Consider the following 20,036-nt stretch of genomic DNA (forward strand, 5'->3'; position numbering starts at 1 on the left):
AAAGATCCTTGCATTTGCACGTAAGGATTGTACCACACATCTGCTGAAGGTTCATCTGAACCCAAATTTAACTTTGTCATGTGTTGGGGTGGGCAATATACATGACTTGTTGATATTGGCTCCTCTTCCTCTTCAGCGTTCACCATCGAATCAACCATAATCTCAACTTCTTCTTCTTCGTCATCTGGAACATTCACCTCAGCTTATTCGTCATCAGTCTCACAAAACACTTATGATTGATCAATGAACTGAGACACTTGTTGTTGATGTGGTAATATATACAACTCTATATCGTTGTAACCGGATTGTTAGTGAGTGACAAACATATGTTGAACATCCCATCAACATAACACCCAACCATTGTTTAACTATATTACGCCCCAGGAACCATTGCTTCGTTTTCAAAACGACTCAATGACCCAATTTGGACAACTATACCGTCCCTAATTCACCCAACCCCAACGACCTAACTACGATGACATGGGCACCAAACTCCATTACGGAAGCGCCGTTGACCAGAGTCCCTCCGTATATTGGGAGCAAATGATGACACATCTGTCAAATACCGCTGGAACTTCCGTCGAACCTTCCAACCAGCCATCGCTCGATTATGTTAGCACACAAAGACCCCAAACACCTCAAAAAAATCGTGGGAGACCTATGAGACAAACTAACGCACCGGGATGTGGAACAGGGGGACGTTATAATCGGGTCGATCATTAGTTTATTATCAGTTCAATGTAACCAATTATTACATCATCAATGAATTTATTTTTTTCCATTACTATTTCTTATTTATTAAATAATGAAAATTAATAATTAATAATTAATAATTAAAAAAATTAAAAAAAAATTAAAAAATAGAAGGGGATGTATGCGCCAGATGAATTAACGCATACACCAATCAAACACACATGCGCCACTAGCATTGGCGCCTGACGCCTCCTCATGAGGAGTCCAATGCATGCGTCAATGCTATTGGCGCCTCCTCTTACTGCATTGAGGTTGCGCCAATTCATCTGGCATATCCTCTACGAAACCTGATTATTTTGGTAATTTTTTTGAATAATTGAATTTTTTTAAAAATAAATGGTTATTTTGAATTTTTTTTCTCAAAAATGCATTTAAACACTTAAAAAAAAATAGTTATCCACTTTATAGCCCTTCCATCCACCCACCCAGTCAGCTTTTTCTTTTACATCCACTTGTAAATGGAGACTTACTAAAATATCATTTCGATGTGACTTCTCTGAAATTCTTTTTCTTCTTCTTACAAACAACGCAAGAAACAATGGCGAATATTGTTGAAGAAAAACTCATCTCAGCTTCTGTGAAAGTGTTGTTACAAAAGCTCTTTTCTCCAGAATTCATCTGCTACTACCAGAGTTCCAAGCTTGACGATTTACTCTTGATAAACCTGAAGACAACACTGTTCAATCTTCAATCTGTACTTGTTCATCATCATCATCATGATGAGGAGAAACAGATCAACCATCCTATTTTCAAGGAATGGTTCGACATCGTCAGATACGTTATCTTTCAACTTCACACTTTGCTTGACCAAATCAACGACTCTGAAACCCTAACTCCTTCTACTAAGGTGCGTGACTTTTTCCCTTCCAGTTTCAAACAGTTTCGCGAGCTCATCAACTATGAAATGCAAAGATTAATTGAAAGGTTACAATACTTGATTTTGAGACAACAACAAGCTGGATTGGGGTTTTCTAATTACACTAATGCTTTCCATGGAACTCCTACAAGTTCTATTTTGGAGGATGAATCTTCTGTTATTTATGGACGAGAAAGTGATATGAACAAGCTCAAAGATCTTTTGTTGTTTAGTGATAGTGATGGTGATAGTAAAATAAGAATGATTTCCATTGTAGGTATGGGAGGGATTGGGAAAACAACTCTTGCTAAACACCTTTACAATGATCCACAAGTTATGGACAAATTTGAGTTCAAAGTGTGGATATGTATCTCCAAAGATTTTGATGTTTATAGAGTTTTTAAAACCATTCTTGAGTCTATCACTTTGCAATCAATCAGTAGTGATAACTTGAATTCTCAAACGGTTGAATTTGACAATACAAGAGGAAGTTACACTAGTCGGATGACTACCTATTACCCGAATCTTCTATTTGTATCATTGAAGAAAATTTTAACTACTTCAAGCTTTTTGCTAGTATTGGATGATGTGTGGGATACAAAATCGGTTGATTGGATATCTTTCATGGACATCTTTAATGCTGTGGAAACAAATAGTAGGATCATCATCACAACACGGGATGAAAGAGTTGCAAGATCCATGCAAACCCTTCTTTTTGTTCATTACTTAAGACCTCTTGGAAGTGAAGATTGTTGGTTTTTATTTTCTAGATATGCATTTGGAGCACGTGACAACCCACAACAATCCTATCTAGAGAAAATTGGCTGGGAGATTGTGAAAAAGTGTGATGGATTACCACTAGTTGCAATAGAACTTGGGACTCTTCTTCACTCCAAATTGTCCTCAGATGATTGGAATTTTGTGCTAGAAAGTAACATTTGGGGCTCGTCAAATCAGGAGGTGCGTGTTGCTCTAGAGTCGAGCTACCATTCTCTTTCAACTCCTTTAAAACGATGCTTTGCATATTGCTCTATTTTTCCGAAGAAATCCATCTTAGAAAAAAAATTGGTAGTTCAGTTGTGGATTGCAGAAGACTTGGTAGAGTTGTACCCAGGTCAAGAAAGTTTGGAAGAAGTTGGAGAAGAGTACTTCGATGTACTAGTGTCAAGGTCGTTGATACAACGACGATCTATCAGTGATGCGGAAGCAAACTTTGAAATGCATAACGTCATCCATGATTTAACTACAATGGTTTCATCTCCATATTGTAAGAGGTTGGACGAACATAACCTACATGAAAGTGTACACTATTTGTCATACAATAGAGGGCTATATGACTCATTTAATAAATTTGATGAATTGTCTGGATTAAAACGGCTACGCACCTTTCTAGCATTACCATTACAAGAACAAATGCCTTGTCATTTGCTATCGAATAAGGTAGTACATGAGTTGTTGCCAACAATGAAACAATTACGGGTGTTGTCCTTGTCAAACTACAAAAGTATCACTGAAGTTCCCAATTCTATTGGAAGTTTGTTATACTTGCGGTACTTAAATTTTTCTCACACTAAGATTGAAAGGCTACCTTCTGAAACATGCAAGCTTTACAATTTGCAGTTCTTGTTGTTGGCTGGCTGTGAAAAGCTCACTGAATTGCCGGAAGACATAGGAAAATTGGTTAATCTGCGCCACCTTGACGTTAGTGGCACCGCATTGAGGGAGATGCCTGTACAGATAGCTAAACTAGAAAATCTCCAATTTTTGTCAGACTTTGTTGTCAGCAAACATAATGATGGGCTGAAGGTTGCAGAGTTGGGAAAATTTCCCCACCTACATGGAAAACTTTCCATCTCACAGCTACAAAATATTAATGACCCCTTTGAAGTAGATCAAGCGAATATAAAGATGAAAGAACAAATAGATGAATTAGCTTTGGAATGGGATTATGGTAGTACTTTTCCAGATTCACAAATTAAAAGTGTTGTGCTTGAACATTTGCAACCCTCAACCAATTTGAAAAGTCTCACTATCAAAGGTTATGGTGGAATCAACTTTCCAAATTGGTTGGGTGATTTTTTGTTTAGCAACATGGTGTATTTGAAGATCTCAAATTGTGATGAATGTTTATGGCTTCCACCCCTTGGACAGTTGGTTAATCTGAAAAAACTCATTATCGAAGGGATGCAATCAATACAAACAATTGGTACTGAGTTCTATGGAAGTGATAACTCTTTAATTCAACCATTTCCCTCCCTGGAGATTCTACATTTTGTGGATATGCATGAGTTGGAAGAATGGAACTTGACTAGTGGTACGACTACAAAGTTTCCTAGTCTAAAAACTCTGTCACTAAGTAAGTGTCCGAAATTGATAGTAGGAAATATACCTGAAAAATTTCCTTCCTTAATTGAGCTTGAGTTAAGAGAATGTGCTCTACAAGTGCAGTCAAAGCCATCATCAAATAATGTATTAAGGCAGTTGATGTTCCCTCTAAATTCTCTTAGACAGTTGACTGTAGATGGCTTGTCGTCTTTGATGTCTTTCCCAACAGACGGTCTACCAAAGACATTGAAGTCGCTCATAATCAATAATTGTGAGAGTTTAGAGTTTTTTCCTCGTGAATACTTGTCCAGTTACACATCGCTTGAGAAATTAAAAATATCTTATAGTTGTAATTCAATGATATCATTTACCTTAGGTGCTCTCCCTGTCCTTAAGAGTCTATTTATCGAGGGTTGTAAAAATCTGAAATCAATATTAATCGCTGAAGATGCATCGCAAAAGAGTCTTTCATTTCTTAGAAGCATCAAAATATGGGACTGTAATGTACTGGAGTCATTTCCCTTAGGTGGATTGGCCACTCCAAACCTCGTTTATTTTGCATTGTGGAAGTGTGAGAAGCTTCCTTCACTACCAGAAGCAATGCAGACTCTAGTTTGCCTTCAAGAAATGGAAATTGATAATCTACCAAATCTTGGATCTTTTCTCATATTCAATTTACCTAGCAGTTTACAAGAACTGACTGTTGGTTCTGTTGGAGGGATTATGTCACCTTTGAATCATCTCAGCCGTCTTTCAGTGTTGCGGATTAACAGCAATGATACAGAAAATTTGCTAATGGGGCTATTTCTACCTGCATCACTTGTGAAGTTATGCATTTGTGGTCTAATTGATACAAGCATCGATGGAATGTCGCTTCAACATCTCACTTCTCTCCAAAACCTTGAGATTATTAATGCTCCCAAACTCAAGTCATTGCCAAAAAAAGGATTTCCTTCCTCTGTTTCAGTACTAAGCGTGACTCGCTGTCCATTATTGGAAGCAAGTTTGCGGAGGAAGAGAGGGAACGAATGGCGTAAGATTGCTCACATTCCTGCCATAATTATAAATGACGAATTGATCACATAAGTTTCATGTCTTGGTGAGTCTCTGAAATACTTCTTTTTTTCGTTTCTTTCTTATTATGTAATCATCAATAATTATTATTAATTTCAATTATAACAACAAAACACAGTATTATAACACTATCTCTTTTCTTTTCTTTTCTTTTTTTAAATATAGAATTATATTCTGTGTCATCTCTGATTCTTTCCAATGTTGCCGTTGTGAGAAACCAAATTCGCATGAATGAACTGCAACCAAGTCCAGTAAATGTTTTACTGATGTGGAACAGATGAAAAGGAGAAATAACAACTGACTTCAAATAATTTGTTAGGTACTCTATTTGTCTTCATGACTATATGTAGTTTAATGAGTTTGTTTTTACATGTTATTATTTACTCTCTTAAGTATCTTGCATGATTTAGAAAAAGAGGTGGAACTCTTCTCTTTTATGAAAATTAATGATTTTGAGATCAATTGTGTTTGGGTGGAGCTTATTAAAGATTCTGCTCAAAAGCCTTCAGATAATGCTGTGGTGTATCAAAATTAAGTTAGTGAGTTTTTTTTTTGTCCCTCTTTGGCATATGAGTTCCAAATAAATTTTAGGTTATAGTTTCTAACTGGTTATTGTCTTACAGTTTTAAAGTAGATAAAGTATATGTTCCATCAATAGCTTGTAAGTGAACCTAAATGAAACATTTACTTGTGATGAAATATTTAATTCAGAGCGCACTTTAGTTTTTAGTTCTAGAAAAATAATAAAAATTTATCTTTCGCTTCTCTGCTAGTTAAATACTCGGGCGTTGTTCAAACCTCTGTCCAAATTCAAGACAAACATTACCTTCCACTTCAATTTCTGAAACCTAAGTCTAATAAAATAATGTTAATCTGCAAAATCCAAGTGTTTACTTCTGTCACAGTTGTAGTTTATTGCAGAGTCAGAAAAGGAGGTATAAACAAGTCTTCTGTTTTCTGAAAATATCTGTGTTTTGGCATATCTAGTATTGGGAAGGAGCATGTCATAGATGCTGCAAAAAACCATTGTCTGTCCCTTTCTGTCACATGAATCTCAAATAAATTTGTAGCCACTTTGGGAATCTTGTTAGTTTCTTATCTACGGTTGTTGTTTCAAACCTGTTTTCTTCTTACAGCTCTGAAGTAGATAAAGCGATAGATTCATGCACTGCTTGTGGTTACATGTGAAAACTATTTTAAGCATGATACAAGAGATGACTCCGACATTTCAAAAACTAGTATCTTCCTTGGGATTTTCTCTTTATGCTCTCTCCATGGCATCACCAAAAGGAGTTTGCAAAAGTTAGTTGTATCAAGCAACATAGTCAAGATTGATCGCTCGGTTGTAGGATCATACGATCCTATGTGCAATGGCTGCCGGAGCGTGCTACAATCGTAGCAAGACCGTTTCCTGTTGCCGGCATGGTCAGGATTGAGATCTCTTAGCGGGATCATAACTTAGCAGGATACTATCAAGTGTATGTACATTTTCTTTTTTACTCATATCTTACATGTATGGTCTTTACTTTCATTTTCACTCACCATTAAGTGTATGTACGATTTCATTTTTACGCCTATATTTGCATCATGTTATTTGGTTGTATCATGTAATTTTTGCTCACATTTTGGTCTGTATCATGTTGTTTTTGCATCTGCAAAATTACTTATTTCTGCTAGGCATCGGTGTCGATCATGATACGGTCGATGCAACTGGCCAGGCTTGACATGTAGTTTTTCTTGTTGGTAGTTAGTTAGGCTTTATCGTGTACTATATTTGTGCACCTTTAGAAATACTGGAATAGTAAGTTTTGTAATTTAGAATGTTTGTTTTATTTTCCTGGAATCCTATATATGTTAATTTATTGTAATCTCTTAACAAACACTGTCCAACTCCGTCATTAGTGCCTAAAATACTGTCCGTGCCTATTTTTATGTCAGGTTTGTATTTGTTAAACTGGAGGTAGATTCGTCAAATGGTTTTCTCCACAAATCTGAATGATGTTTGGGGAATATGCAGGCCTTCGTTGAGAGTTCCTCGACAAAAGCCATGGCACATTTATCCTATATTTCACGCATTCAGAAAAGGAGCATCCAAGCCACGAGGAGTAGAGAGCCATGCTGGCAAGAGTTTAGTTGGCATATCAACAATATATCCAGTTCTGTTACAGAAATTGCAGAACCATTTTCTTGACCTGTAGTGAAGACATTTCAACACTTGAAATAAAATTCTATTTTCCCACCTAGATTTGATTTTGAATAAACAGTAGTAAATCTTACCTTTTTTTGCTCCATCTCGAACCCATGTCAACAATTCATCTGGGGAAGTCAATTTTTTTCGGTTTTAATCTGTAGCCGACAACCATTACAATACATGATTGGAGGTATACTGTCAACTTTCACATCGACAATTTGAGGTACATTGTCAAGTTTCACTTCGATAACTTTCTAGAATCACGAAGAGCATCTTTATTTAGAGCGATGTAATTCAATTTTAAAACATAAGTGCTTCAGGAAACACATAGTTCATAATATAGGATTCAAACGTGCATTAAGGGGCTTGCAACATTTTTAAGATTGTAAATTCCGAATGCTCATTTGATGCATGCTCGAATTCAATAATCTTAATTATACTAGTACATTGTGTGTCACGTTAATGGAACGAAAATGCTTTAGAATACAATGAGGGTTTTATAGTCATGTGAGTTCTAATTCAGATGCAAGTGAAAATGATATATTCGTTAATCATAACTTGTTTCAATTTTCTATTCCTATTAATTATCAGCAATAATGTATCAAAGACTCTTCCCAATTTGGATCCTTACTGGGTAAGTAGGTCATAATTGATGCTTGTCAAGTTGTCTTCATCAACTACAAGATAAAGTGTTCACATGAGTAGGAGCTAGTAAGGTTTACTCAGGTCACAAACCGGTCTAAATTTTTTGATCAATTAATGAAAACTCGCATAAACATTGTCATTAACATTTGTCATTCACTCAGTTAAAAGTATTAAAATAAACAAATGAAGTTAATAAAGTGACATAAATAAACTGGTTCTGTTATAAATTAGATGCCACTGCTATGCAAGATAACCAGTATGATATTATAACCAAATATAAGAAACTAATTGAAGATACTCAGGTGGCCACAAATGTGCCAAAGAGGGACAAAAGAAAAAACTCAGGAAATTATTTTATCTGCCATACATGAAAACCGAGGGTAGAAGGTGATACAGTACCATAAGAGTGAGAGAGAAGAAGAAAGATGTAATTCTCATATATCTGTTGTTAATAGAAAGGGTACAGAGACACTTATATATAGAAACCTCAAGACTAACAAACTGTACAACTGATATACAGCTGTCACAGCACAACACAATAACAAACTAATAGTAAACTAATCTACTCTCTATTAGTCCCCCTTAGAAACTGAGGGTGTGTCAACTAAACTAAGTTTATTGAACACTTTCAGTATGTCACGCAGTGGTAGGAACTTGATGGCTGAGAGAGGTTTGGTCAACAAGTCTGCCCACTGATCTTGAGCAAGAACATGCTCCACAATTAGGTTCTTAGAGATCACTTTCTCCCTTACAAAAAATATGTCCAATTCCATATGTTTTGTCCTACTGTGCAAAACAGGGTTATGTGCAAGAGTTACAGTGCTTAGGTTATCACAAAGCAATTTAGGAGTGTGAAATCTGCAGTGAAGTTCCTGCAGTAGAGACTGCACCCAGATGATTTCAGATGCTAGCTAAGTCATGCTCCTGTACTCAGCTTCAGCACTTGACCTTGCCACCAACTGCTGTTTCTTGGACCACCAAGAAATAAGATTAGGACCTAGAAATAAGCAAGCTCCTGAGGTTGACCTCCTGTCATCAGGATCTGATACCCAGTCAGCATCACAGAAACCAAGTAAAGACAGAGGTTGATGAGACACATCAGGCTGAATCAATAAACCATAGTGCAGAGTCCCACTGAAATATCTCAGTATCCTTTTAACTGCTTTCCAATGCTCCTCCAAAGGGTTTGACAGAAATTGGCACACTTTATTAACAGAGAATGAGATCTCAGGCCTGGTGAGTGTAGCATACTGAAGAGCACCCACCACAGACCTGAACTGTGTGGGATCAGAGACTGGTTCAGACCCAAACCTAGAAAGTTTACTAGTAGACACCATGGGAGTGGGCACGCCATTGGCATTGAGCATGTTTACTTTGGCTAGCAGATCAATCAAGTATTTGGCTTGGGAAAGAAGCAAGGAACCATTGGGCAGATGAGTCACTTCTATGCCAAGGAAATAGTCCAAATTCCCAAGCTGTTTGAGGGAGAAATCAGAATTTAACTGAGTAATTAAGCCACTGATAAAGGCAGAAGAATTGTCAGTGATGATTATATCATCAACATACACCAAAACCATAATGCTTAGGCTGCCAGTATGAAGGAGAAAGAGGCTAGGATCACACTTACTAGCATGAAACCCATGACTTAGGAGAGAACCCTTGAGTTTATCAAACCAGGCTCTTGGAGCCTGCATGAGGCCATAAATGGCTTTGTTTAATTTGCAAACCAGAGTCTTGTCTGCAACTTCAAAACCAGGAGGCTGCTCCATGTAAACTTCCTCTTCAAGTGTGCCATTTAAGAAGGCATTATTCACATCAATTTGTTGTATATACCACATGTGAGTCACAGCAAGAGTGAGAACAGTTCTGACAGTTACAGACTTGACCACATGAGAGAAAGTTTCTGTAAAATCACTGCCAGCCTGTTGATGGAAACCTTTGGCCACTAATCTAGCCTTGTATTTGTTGATGGTTCCATCAGGGTTCTCCTTGACCCTAAAAACCCACTTGCAACCAATTGGCTTCCTAGAAATAGTTGGAGACACCAAGGTCCAGGTCTGATTCTTCAACAATGCATTATACTCATCTTTCATGGCCTGAAGCCAATGAGGAGAAGACAAGGCTTGTCCAACAGAGCTAGGTTCCATGTGAGTAAGCAAGAGAGTAGGATGAAGTTTAGGCTTAGTGATGCCACTCTTAGCTCTTGTTTGCATGGAGTGAACATTGTTAGGATGAATAGAAGGGTTAGGAAGTGTGGGAACAGAATTGTTGGATGACTCAGAGACAGGGGTAAAAGAAGAGGAAATAGTGGCAGCCTCAGCAATGTCAGAATGCAGAGGAGTAACAGACAGAGAATTGGCTGGTGTAGCAGATATAGAAGAAGAATTAACAGAGTCGGCAGGCATAGAAGGTAGGGCAGAAACAGGGGAAGCAGCAGAATTAGCATGAGTAGGACTGAAATTGCTAAGAGCTGCAGAGTGAGCATGAGAAGGAGTGGTGGGAACAGAGGGAATCTGAGTAATAGGCACAACAGAAACGACCCTAGTAGCAGAAGCAGGGATGGTAGAAGCAAGAGGAAAAGACCAGTCAGAAGAGGTAGAAGAGGATGATGAGGATTGCATAGTGACAGAAGATGGAAAAATAGTAGAGTAAGGAAACTTAGACTCATTGAAAATAACATCCCTAGAGACATAAATTTTGCCAGAAGCAGATAGACACTTGTAGCCCTTATGAATGGTGGAGTAACCAAGGAAAACACACTCTTGAGATCTAAAATCCAATTTGTGAGAGTTATAAGGGTGTAGGAAGGGAAAACAAGCACATCCAAAAACTCTTAAGTGAGCATAATCAGGAAACTTGTGAAACAGCTTGAAATATGGAGTTTAATTCTCAAGAGACACGCTAGGAAGTCTGTTAATGAGATAAGTGGCTGTAATAAAGGCATGATCCCACATTTGAAAAGGCAAGTGAGAGTGAGCTAACAGGGCCAAGCCTGTTTCAACAATGTGTCTGTGCTTGCGCTCAACAATACCATTCTGATGGTGGGTATGGGGACAGGTAAATCTATGAACAACTCCAAGATCATTGAGGTATTTGGTGAGAGGCCTAAACTCACCACCTCCATCAGTTTGAACTACTTTGATCTTATGGTTAAATTGAAGTTCTACCATAGTTTTGAATTGAACAAATTGGGAAAAGGTTTCAGACTTTAGCCTAAGAGGGAAGATCCAGGTAAACCTAGAGAAAGCATCTACACAAGTCAGAAAATAGGTGTAATCACCTGAAGATTTGATAGGTGCAGGGCCCCATAAATCACAGACCACTAATTCCAAGGGATGAGTGTAGACTGTGGTAGAGAGGGAAGTAGGAAGTCTGTGAGATTTCCCTAAGCAACAAGCAGAACAAAACTCTGCTGCAGACTTAGAAGGAAGAGAAATGCAACAGGTTTTGAGCACTTCAGCAAGGACTTGATGATGGGGATGACCCAACCTGGTATGCCACAGAGCATACTTGCTGAGAGGGTGAACAGACTTGGCAGTAGAATAAACCATAGGCAAATTAACAGCAGAAACATCACTTTTATTCACAGAAAATGAAGTATTACAATCAGTAACAATATGACTATTGTCATTAGAATGAGAAACAGTGTTACTTGAAACCCTAGGATTACAATTATTCAAGTCTAAAGTTGTGCTAGAGTTGAGACTAGACAAAGACTTGGACACTTGAGAAGAGGGAAGCTGAAACTTGTAAAGACCATCATCTCCAACAATACCATGAAGAAGCACCTCAGAAGAACCCTGAAATTTGACAAGACAAAAATAGGGGTGAAATTCAAAGAAAACCTGGTTATCTTGTGCAAATTTACTCACACTAATGAGGTTTTTGGTGATGTGAGGAACAAGAAGTAAGTTGTGAAATGTGAGTGGTTTGTGAGACAAATGAGAAGAGGGAAATTTCATGGAACCTATGGAGTTGATGGACAAACCTTGGCCATTTCCCATGAAGACTTGTTCAGAACCAGTCACGGATTGAGCATCAGGCACGTTAGAAGAATCAGGTGTAACATGATGTGACGCACCTGAGTCTGGATACCACCATTGGTTACTGAAGTTGGAATCAGAACTAGCCACAAAGGCTTGAGGTAGAGAAGGTCGTGGTGCAGCTGATCTAGGCGAAGGATAACCAAACGCAAGAGCATAAACAGGACGAGCATTCGCCAGAAATGGATTGAAGGGAGCACGTTGCGGTGGAAACGACATTGAAGAAGACTGGGAGTACCTGTAGTAATAGACAGATGCATCGTGTCCACCTTTGTGACAGATTTGACACTGAGTCTTGCCAAAACGACCACCGTTACGACCAAAACGACCGCCACCACGCCCTGAACGACCTCCTCTTGAGTTGTAACCATTGTTTTCAGCGTGAGCAGTGACGTGACTAGTACCAGTGGGAAACGAGTCAGAAGTCTGAGAAACAGAATCAGCCGGAGAAGATGATTCAGACGACGGAACCTACGTTAAATTAACAGATGCAGGTTCAGTAAGAATCGCTTTCCCGTGTTTCTCCAATCGCGACTCATGAGCAAGAAGACTTGACTCAAGATCCTCTAACGTACTGAGATCTTCCTTGCTATTGACAGCAGCAACAATAGAATCATACTCCTCAGGAAGCGCATCCAGCACAATCTCAATTAGGTTACGAAGCGGAACAGGATCGCCAACTGAAATCAACGATTCATTGATTTCGCGAACACGCGCCATGAACGCATCAATCGTGAGATTGCCTTTGGAGAGACGACGTAGTTCGGAGCGTAATTGACGAGCCTTCGTCGTGAGTTGCGCGACGAAGTAACGGTGAACTTCCGTCCAGACTTGCCACGCGTGAGTACAGTCAACGAGTTTGGGAAGAAGCGAGTCAGAAATTGTGGAGAGAAGCCACGTGCAGACGAGAGCATCCTCCTGCTCCCAATCGAGATACGCATCCATGACTTCACCGAGATTCGGATTAGAAGTCATCGGAGATCGCCGCGGAATCATCGGAACAGTGACAAAGCGTTGAAGCTTATGGCCATGCACAACTCCATCGATTTACTGCTTCCATTGCTTGAAATTTTTATCATCAAGCTTAACGGAGAGCTTGACGTGAGCGGAAGGAAAAGCGCCGTCGCTGCGAAACGGTGACGCCATGGATGAAGATCACTGGATCGGGAAAATAGAAGCTCTAGATACCATGATACAGTACCATAAGAGTGAGAGAGAAGAAGAAAGATGTAATTCTCATATATCTGTTGTTAATAGAAAGGGTACTGAGGCACTTATATATAGAAACCTCAAGACTAACAAACTGTACGGCTGATATACAGCTGTCACAGCACAACACAATAACAAACTAATAGTAAACTAATCTACTCTCTATTAAAAGACTAATCACCTTAAGAAACTTTTTTATCTGCCATACATGACGTAGAATTTAATGCAATGATTAAAAAATGAGTTAGTAATTTTGAGGTTATTAATATTAAATGGTGAGTGCATGATAAAAAAGAAACAAAAAAGAAGTACTTCATAGACTCGCCTAGATATGAAATTTATGTGTAGATATGAAATTTATGTGATCAATTCGTCGTCGATAATTATGGCAAGAATGTGAGCAATCTTACGCCACTCTTTCCCTCGCTTCCTCCGCAACGTTGCTACCAGTAATGGACAGCGAGTGATGCTTAGTACTGAAAGAGAGGAAGGCAATTCTTTGGGCAAAGACTTGAGATTAGGAGCGTTCACAATTTCAAGGTTTTTGAGAGAACTGAGATGTTGAAGTGACATCCCATCAATGCTTTTATCATTAAAACCACAAATGCATAATTTCAAGATCTTCAAATACACCATGTTGCTAAACGAAAAATCACCTAACCAATTTGGAAAGCTGATTCCACCACAACCTTTGATGGTGAGACTTTTCAAATTTGTTGAGGGTTGCAAGTGTTCAAGTACAACACTTTTAATTTGTGAATCTTGAAAAGTACTACCACAATCCCATTCCAAGGCTAATTCGTCTATTTGTTCTTTCATCTTTATATTGGCTCAATCTACTTCAACGGGGTCATTAACATTTTGTAACTGTGAGATTGAAAGTTTTCCATGTAGGTGGGGAAGTTTTCCTAAATCTGCAATATTCAATCCAGCATTATGTTTGCTGACAACAAAGTCAGACAAAGTGTGGAGATTTTCTAGTTTGGCTATTTGTACTGGCATCTCCCTCAATGCGGTGTTACTAACGTCAAGGTGGCGCAGATTAATCAATTTTCCCATGTCCTCCGGCAATTCAGTAAGCCTTTTACAGCCTGCCAACAACAAGAACTGCAGATTGGCTTGTTGGTGGTAGTTATGTGCTCCAAATGCATGTTCTTCTAGTAAAGTTCAACAATCTTCGGTTTTCAACGGTCTCAGATAATGGATGGAAAGAATGGTTTGCATGGATACTGCAATTCTTTCATCTCGTGTTGTGACGATGACCCTACTTCCTGTTTCCCCAGCATTCAAGATATTCACCAGTAATGTCCAATCGACAGATTTTGCATCCCACACACCATCTAATACTAGCAAAAAATTGGGTAAACGGTGTTGATGTCACTTGTACCATTACTCCTTGTTTTTGGAGTAATAGATCTAACAATGTTTTCAAAAACACTGAAATCATCAACATGATTTGAGAAATCTGCCCACACTTTGAACTCAAATTTGGCATGTTAGCATAAAGAAGTACATGTTGAAGATCCACCAGTGTTTCCTTCACCTTTTTCGAAAGTGAAATGTTAGCATTCTTGATCCGGAAGGTGTCGACGTCGACGAGCTGAGTAGAAACAATCTTCTCTAACAACACTTTCAGAGTTTGAGAGTGACATAACTGTTTCTTTCTGAATACCATCCATTAGATACTTTGTTTGTAACAACAAGAAGAAGATGAAGAATTGCTTGAGAAAGAAATAACAACAAAATCAAGAATGATTTTTTATAAAAGAAATCTGTTCCTTTCCTACCACCGCGTTACGCAATTTGTATATCAATTAATCGACTGCCTTGCCCCTATTTCTAAAAATTCTAACATGCCCTCCATTTTGAAATAAATAATTCAAAATATCCTATTTTTAATCATTCCTTTCTATTCTCTTTGTTCACCGCATCCATCAAAAATCGAGAATTTAATCTGTTAGTCTATACTTGTAAAAGTTAAATGTAAAAAATCAACCGGAAGTCAACCGCCTAGTCACTCTTAAAAACTTCTTTACTTGTCTAAGTTTCCTGTTTTCTTACATCAATACATAGAATACTTGTTGATGTGGGTCAAGATGGAAATTGGGGTTTTCTTGCTATCGTAGCTTTACTTGCTAAAACATGTCCGGTATCAAATTTGTGATGAGGATCACTATGATATACAAAGTGACATCAATGTTATTTACAACTCATGAGATTATGTCTCTCAAATCAATATATGCACAACAAAATGCAACCTATCCTCTTTTTATTCTTATGAGTATGGATCCTCTCTACTGCATCCAGTGTTCTATGTGAAAGCAGTTGCTGCAAAATCAAATCTGACAGATAATTGTTGCTCGTCGTAGATACTCCAGCAGTCATCTCCTTTCTATATCCTGTAAAAAAAACCGAAGAGAAATGGAAGTAAATAATAGTCAAATTTGGAGTCAGTGGTGTTTTCTCCTTTCATTTGTTCCTGAACAGAAAAACAGTTACAGGACATGGTGGCAGGTTTTGAGGTGAATTTGGCTTCTTGCAACAACAAGATCGGGAAGAAGCAGGGGTGACACAATAGAATTTTATGATTAAAATTAATGAGTTAGTGCTAGTGCTATAATATTGTATTTTGATGTTACTATTGAAATTCATAATAATTGATGATAACATAATATGAAAGAAACAACAAAAGCAGTATTTAAAAGACTCACCCGGAAAAGACTCATGTGATCAATTCGTCATCAATAATTATGGAGGGAATGTGAGCAATCTTACGCCACTCTTTCCCCCGCTTTTTCCGTAAACTTGCTTCCAGTAATGGACAGCGAGTCACACTTAGTACTGAAAGAGAGGAAGGAAATCCTTTCTTTGGCAACGACTTGAGTTTGGGAGCGTTAATAATCTCAAGGTTTTGGAGAGAAGTGAGGTGTTGAAGCCACTTCTCATCCATGCTTGTATCATTAAGACCACAAATGCATAGTGTCACAAGCGATGTAGGTAGCAATGGTCCCATCAGCGTGTTCACTATGTCATTGCCGTTAATTCGCAACTCCGAGAGACAAGTGAGGTGTTCCCAAGTTGGCTCAGTATCCCATATAATCCCACCAACAGAGCCAACAGATAGTTTCTGTAAACGGCTAGGCAACTCATCTATGACAAAAGATTGAAGATTTGGTAGATTATCGATTTCCATTTCTTGAAGGCTAGCCAGACTGTTCATTGCTTCTGGCAGTGAATGAAGCTTCTCACACTTCCACAGTGCAATATAAAGGAGATTTGGAGTTGCCAATTCACCTGGGGAAAATGACTCCAGTTTATTACAATCCCATATTTTGATGCTTCTAAGAAATGAGAGACTCTTTTCCGACTCGTCTTCTGCAATTAATATTGATTTCAGATTTATACAACCCTCAATGAACAGACTCTTGAGGACAGGGAGAGTGCCTAAGGTAAATGATATCATTGAATTACAACTATAAGATATTTTCAATTCCTCAAGCAATGTATAATTATGCAAATAGTCGTGAGGAAGGAATTCTAGATTCTCACAATTACTGATTATGAGAAGTTTCAAGGTTTTTGGCAAACCATCTGTTGGAAAAGACATTGAAGATGGAATGCCGTCTATGGTGAGCTGTTGAAGAGAGTTCAAAGGGAACATCAGTTGCCGAAATACATGATCAGATAATGGCATTGATTGAACCAGTAAAAGACATTCACTTAACTCAAGTTCAGTTAAGGAAGGAAATTTGTCAATTATGTTTCCTACTATCAGTTTCGGGCACTTACTAAGCGATAAAGTTTTTAGACTAGGAAACGTTGTAGTCGTACCTCCAATCAAGTCCCATTCCTCCCACTCTTGCATATTCTCAAAGTGTAGAATCTCCAAAGAGGGAAATGGTTGAAATGAAGAACCACCACTTCCATAGAACTCAATACCAATTGTCTCCACTGATTGCATCCCTTCAATAATGAGTTCTTTCAGATTACTCAATTGTCCAAGGGGTGGAAGCCATAAACAATCATTACAATTCGAGATCCTTAAATACACCATGTTGCTAAATGAAAAATCACCTAACCAATTTGGAAAGCTGATTCCACCATAGCCTTTGATGGTGAGACTTTTCAAATTTGTTGAGGGTCGCAACTTTTCAAGTACAACACTTTGACTTTGTGAATGTAAAAAGGTACTACCACAATCCCATTCCAAGACTAATTCGTCTATTTGTTCTTTCATCTTTATGTTGGCTCGATCTACTTCAAAGGGGTGATTAACATTTTGTAGATGTGAGATTGAAAGTTTTCTGTGTAGGTGGAGAAGTTTTCCTAGCTTTGCAATATTCAATCCACTATTATGTTTGCTGACAACAAAGTCAGACAAAGTGTGGAGATTTTCTAGTTTGGCTATTTGTGCGGGCATGTCCCTCAATGCGGTGTTACTAACGTCAAGGTGGCGCAGATTGATCAATTTTCCCATGTCCTCCGGCAATTCAGTGAACCTTTTACAGCCTGCCAACAACAAAAACTGCAGATGGTAAAGCTTGCATATTTCAGTAGGCAGCCTTTCAATATTAGTGTGAGAAAGATTTAAGTATCGCATGTCTAACAAATTTCCAATAGAATTGGGAACCTCGGTGATACTCTTGTAGCTTGACAGAGACAACATGCGTAATTGTTTCATTGTTGGCAGCAAGTCATGTACTACCTTGTTAGATAGCAAACAAAGAGGCAATTGTTCTTGTAATGGGAATGCTAGAAAGGTACGCAAACCATTTAATCCGTATAATTTATCAAATTTGCCATATGAATCATATGTCTCTCTGTTGTATGAAAAATTCTGCATCCTACCATGTAGGTTATGTTTGTGCATATTGATACGGTATGGAGATGAAACCTCTGTAGCTAGATCATGGATGAAGTTGTGCATTCCAAAGTTTCCTTCCTCATCACCAATAGATTGTCGATGTATCAATGACCTTGACACTAGTTCATCAAAGTATTCTTCTCCAACTTTTTCTTGATCTGTGGAAGATGATTCAAGTAAGCCTGCTGCAATCCACAACTGAACTACCATCTTTTTTTCTAAGACGGACTTCTTCGGAAAAATTGAACAATATTGAAAACACCGTTTTAAAGGAAAAGAAAGGAAATTGTAGCTCAATTCGAGAGAAGCTAGCACCTCATAAGTTGTTACCTGAAAGTGACTTTCTAGCACATAATTCCAATCATATGGGTTTACTGAGATGCGAAGAAGAGCCCCATGTTCTACCGCGGCTAATGGTAATCCATCACACTCTTTTGCAATTTTTCTGACAATTTCTTTTTTAAATGTGCCAACTTCTTCTAGATAGGATCGTTGTTGGTAGTTATGTGCTCCAAATGCGTGTTCGGCAAGTAAAGACCAACAATCTTCAACTTTCAAGGGTCTCAGATAGTGGACAGAAAGAAAGGTTTGCACGGATAGTGCGACTCTTTCATCTCTTGTTGTGACAATGATCTTACTTCCCGATTCCCCAGCATTAAAGATATCCATCAGTAATGTCCAATTGATAGATCTTGCATCCCACACACCGTCCAATACTAGCAAAAAAATTGGGTAAATGGTTGTTTGTGAAGTAGTAATAGATTCAAGAATGGTTTCAAAAACACTGAAATCATCTACCTCATTTGAGAAATCGGCCCACAATTTTAACTCAAATTTGGCCTTAACTTGAGGATCATTGTAAAGGTGTTTGGCAAGAGCTGTTTTGCCAATCCCTCCCATACCTACCATGGAAATCACTCTTATTTTACTTTCACTATCACTATCACTAGACAACAAAAGACGTTCAAGTTTTTTTATATCGGCCTCTCTTCCATATATAGAAGATTCATCGTCACCTGAACTTAAGCCTTGTAATATTTGAATTAGATTTTCCGTTTTAGACTTGATCAGTGCAATTAAAAAACTTAATCGATAATAAATTTTGAGCTGATTCGCAGTAAGTATGGTAGCATACCGTAAAAAATCGCTTTCGTCAAGCAAATTGGAAACTTGAAAAACAACACGTTTGAGCAAATCCAGCGATCTGTTGTTAGCTTGAGTGGGGATGAGTTTCTTGTTAGCATGATATAGTACATCTTGAAGATCCAGCAGTGTTTTCTGAAGCTTTTTCATGAGTGAAAGGCTACTACTCATGCTCAAGTAGTTGTCGAAGCGTAGAGCAGAAACAATCCTTTCTAACAACACCTTCATAGAATTTGAGAGTTCTCCATGAATGGCCTCCGTTAGTTACTTTGTTTGTAAGAAGAAGAATATGCAAGTTTTTTTTTATAAGCTGAAGTCTTTTCTTTCACGGGTGGGTGTAGAAAAGAGGCTGTCAAATCACATCAAGTGGCGGCTTATATTTTCAAGGTGGGACTCACACCACTAAAAACTTGAAATTACCTTCGAATATATTTGGAAATACATCTCAGCACGTACTTTAAATCAATATATTTTTCGTAAATCATATTATCATCATATTTTTGTCAAAAATTAGTTTGGAGTAAATTTGGAGATACATATCCGAAAATATTAAATAAAAAATTGAATTTATGATCACCTTGCACTTGCATGATCATCTCTTTCACACTCCATACCATCTCCATAATCCAAAATCCTAAAAGAATCATTCTCAATCAATTTTTTGACTCCAAATCACCATTCTTGTGTTTTACTGCTCATTCCATCCTTTACTGTTTGCATTAATCTTGTTTTTGAGCTGAAAAATATATGTTACGTCTAGATGTGCATCTCTGAATTTACCTTTACATGTTTCAAATTTGAATCTCCGGATTTTCCTGCTACTATGAGTTTTTAAATCGTTTTTATGTTTTTGTTCGTATTAGATATGGTGCACCCATATATGTTTCTCAAAGTTGCGATAAGTAATGATGTAAAACTGGATGAAGTGAGGGA

General features: G+C 38.0%; 2 protein-coding genes across 11 annotated transcripts; one reads left to right on the forward strand and one right to left on the reverse strand.

The window, feature by feature from the left end:
* The first annotated feature begins 1,172 nt into the window (after positions 1–1,172).
* LOC127085793 (putative disease resistance RPP13-like protein 1) lies at positions 1,173–7,407 on the forward strand. Of its 7 annotated transcripts, none has more exons than XM_051026337.1 (4): positions 1,173–5,033; positions 5,174–5,327; positions 6,145–6,486; positions 6,947–7,407. In XM_051026337.1, exon 1 carries the CDS (start codon positions 1,292–1,294, stop codon positions 5,018–5,020), a length of 3,729 nt encoding a protein of 1,242 aa, XP_050882294.1. In that variant the 5' UTR covers positions 1,173–1,291; the 3' UTR covers positions 5,021–5,033; positions 5,174–5,327; positions 6,145–6,486; positions 6,947–7,407. The 7 variants fall into 7 exon arrangements, 3 of the variants coding, with proteins under 3 accessions (XP_050882294.1, XP_050882296.1, XP_050882295.1); XM_051026339.1 differs by having other exon boundaries at positions 7,026–7,407; XM_051026338.1 differs by having other exon boundaries at positions 5,223–5,327.
* Positions 7,408–15,107: 7,700 nt separating this feature from the next.
* On the reverse strand, positions 15,108–19,457 carry LOC127085794 (putative disease resistance protein At3g14460). Of its 4 annotated transcripts, XM_051026344.1 has the most exons (4): positions 19,096–19,215; positions 18,759–18,862; positions 15,808–18,676; positions 15,108–15,495 (listed from the first exon to the last, which is right to left on the reverse strand). In XM_051026344.1, exon 3 carries the CDS (start codon positions 18,627–18,629, stop codon positions 15,819–15,821), a length of 2,811 nt encoding a protein of 936 aa, XP_050882301.1. In that variant the 5' UTR covers positions 18,630–18,676; positions 18,759–18,862; positions 19,096–19,215; the 3' UTR covers positions 15,108–15,495; positions 15,808–15,818. The 4 variants fall into 4 exon arrangements, with proteins under 4 accessions (XP_050882301.1, XP_050882300.1, XP_050882299.1 ...); XM_051026343.1 differs by lacking the exon at positions 18,759–18,862 and having other exon boundaries at positions 19,096–19,395; XM_051026342.1 differs by having other exon boundaries at positions 15,808–18,862; positions 19,096–19,395.
* Between the last annotated feature and the right edge of the window lie 579 nt (positions 19,458–20,036).

This window comes from Lathyrus oleraceus, chromosome 5, assembly GCF_024323335.1.
Source record: "Lathyrus oleraceus cultivar Zhongwan6 chromosome 5, CAAS_Psat_ZW6_1.0, whole genome shotgun sequence".
NCBI lineage: Eukaryota > Viridiplantae > Streptophyta > Magnoliopsida > Fabales > Fabaceae > Lathyrus > Lathyrus oleraceus.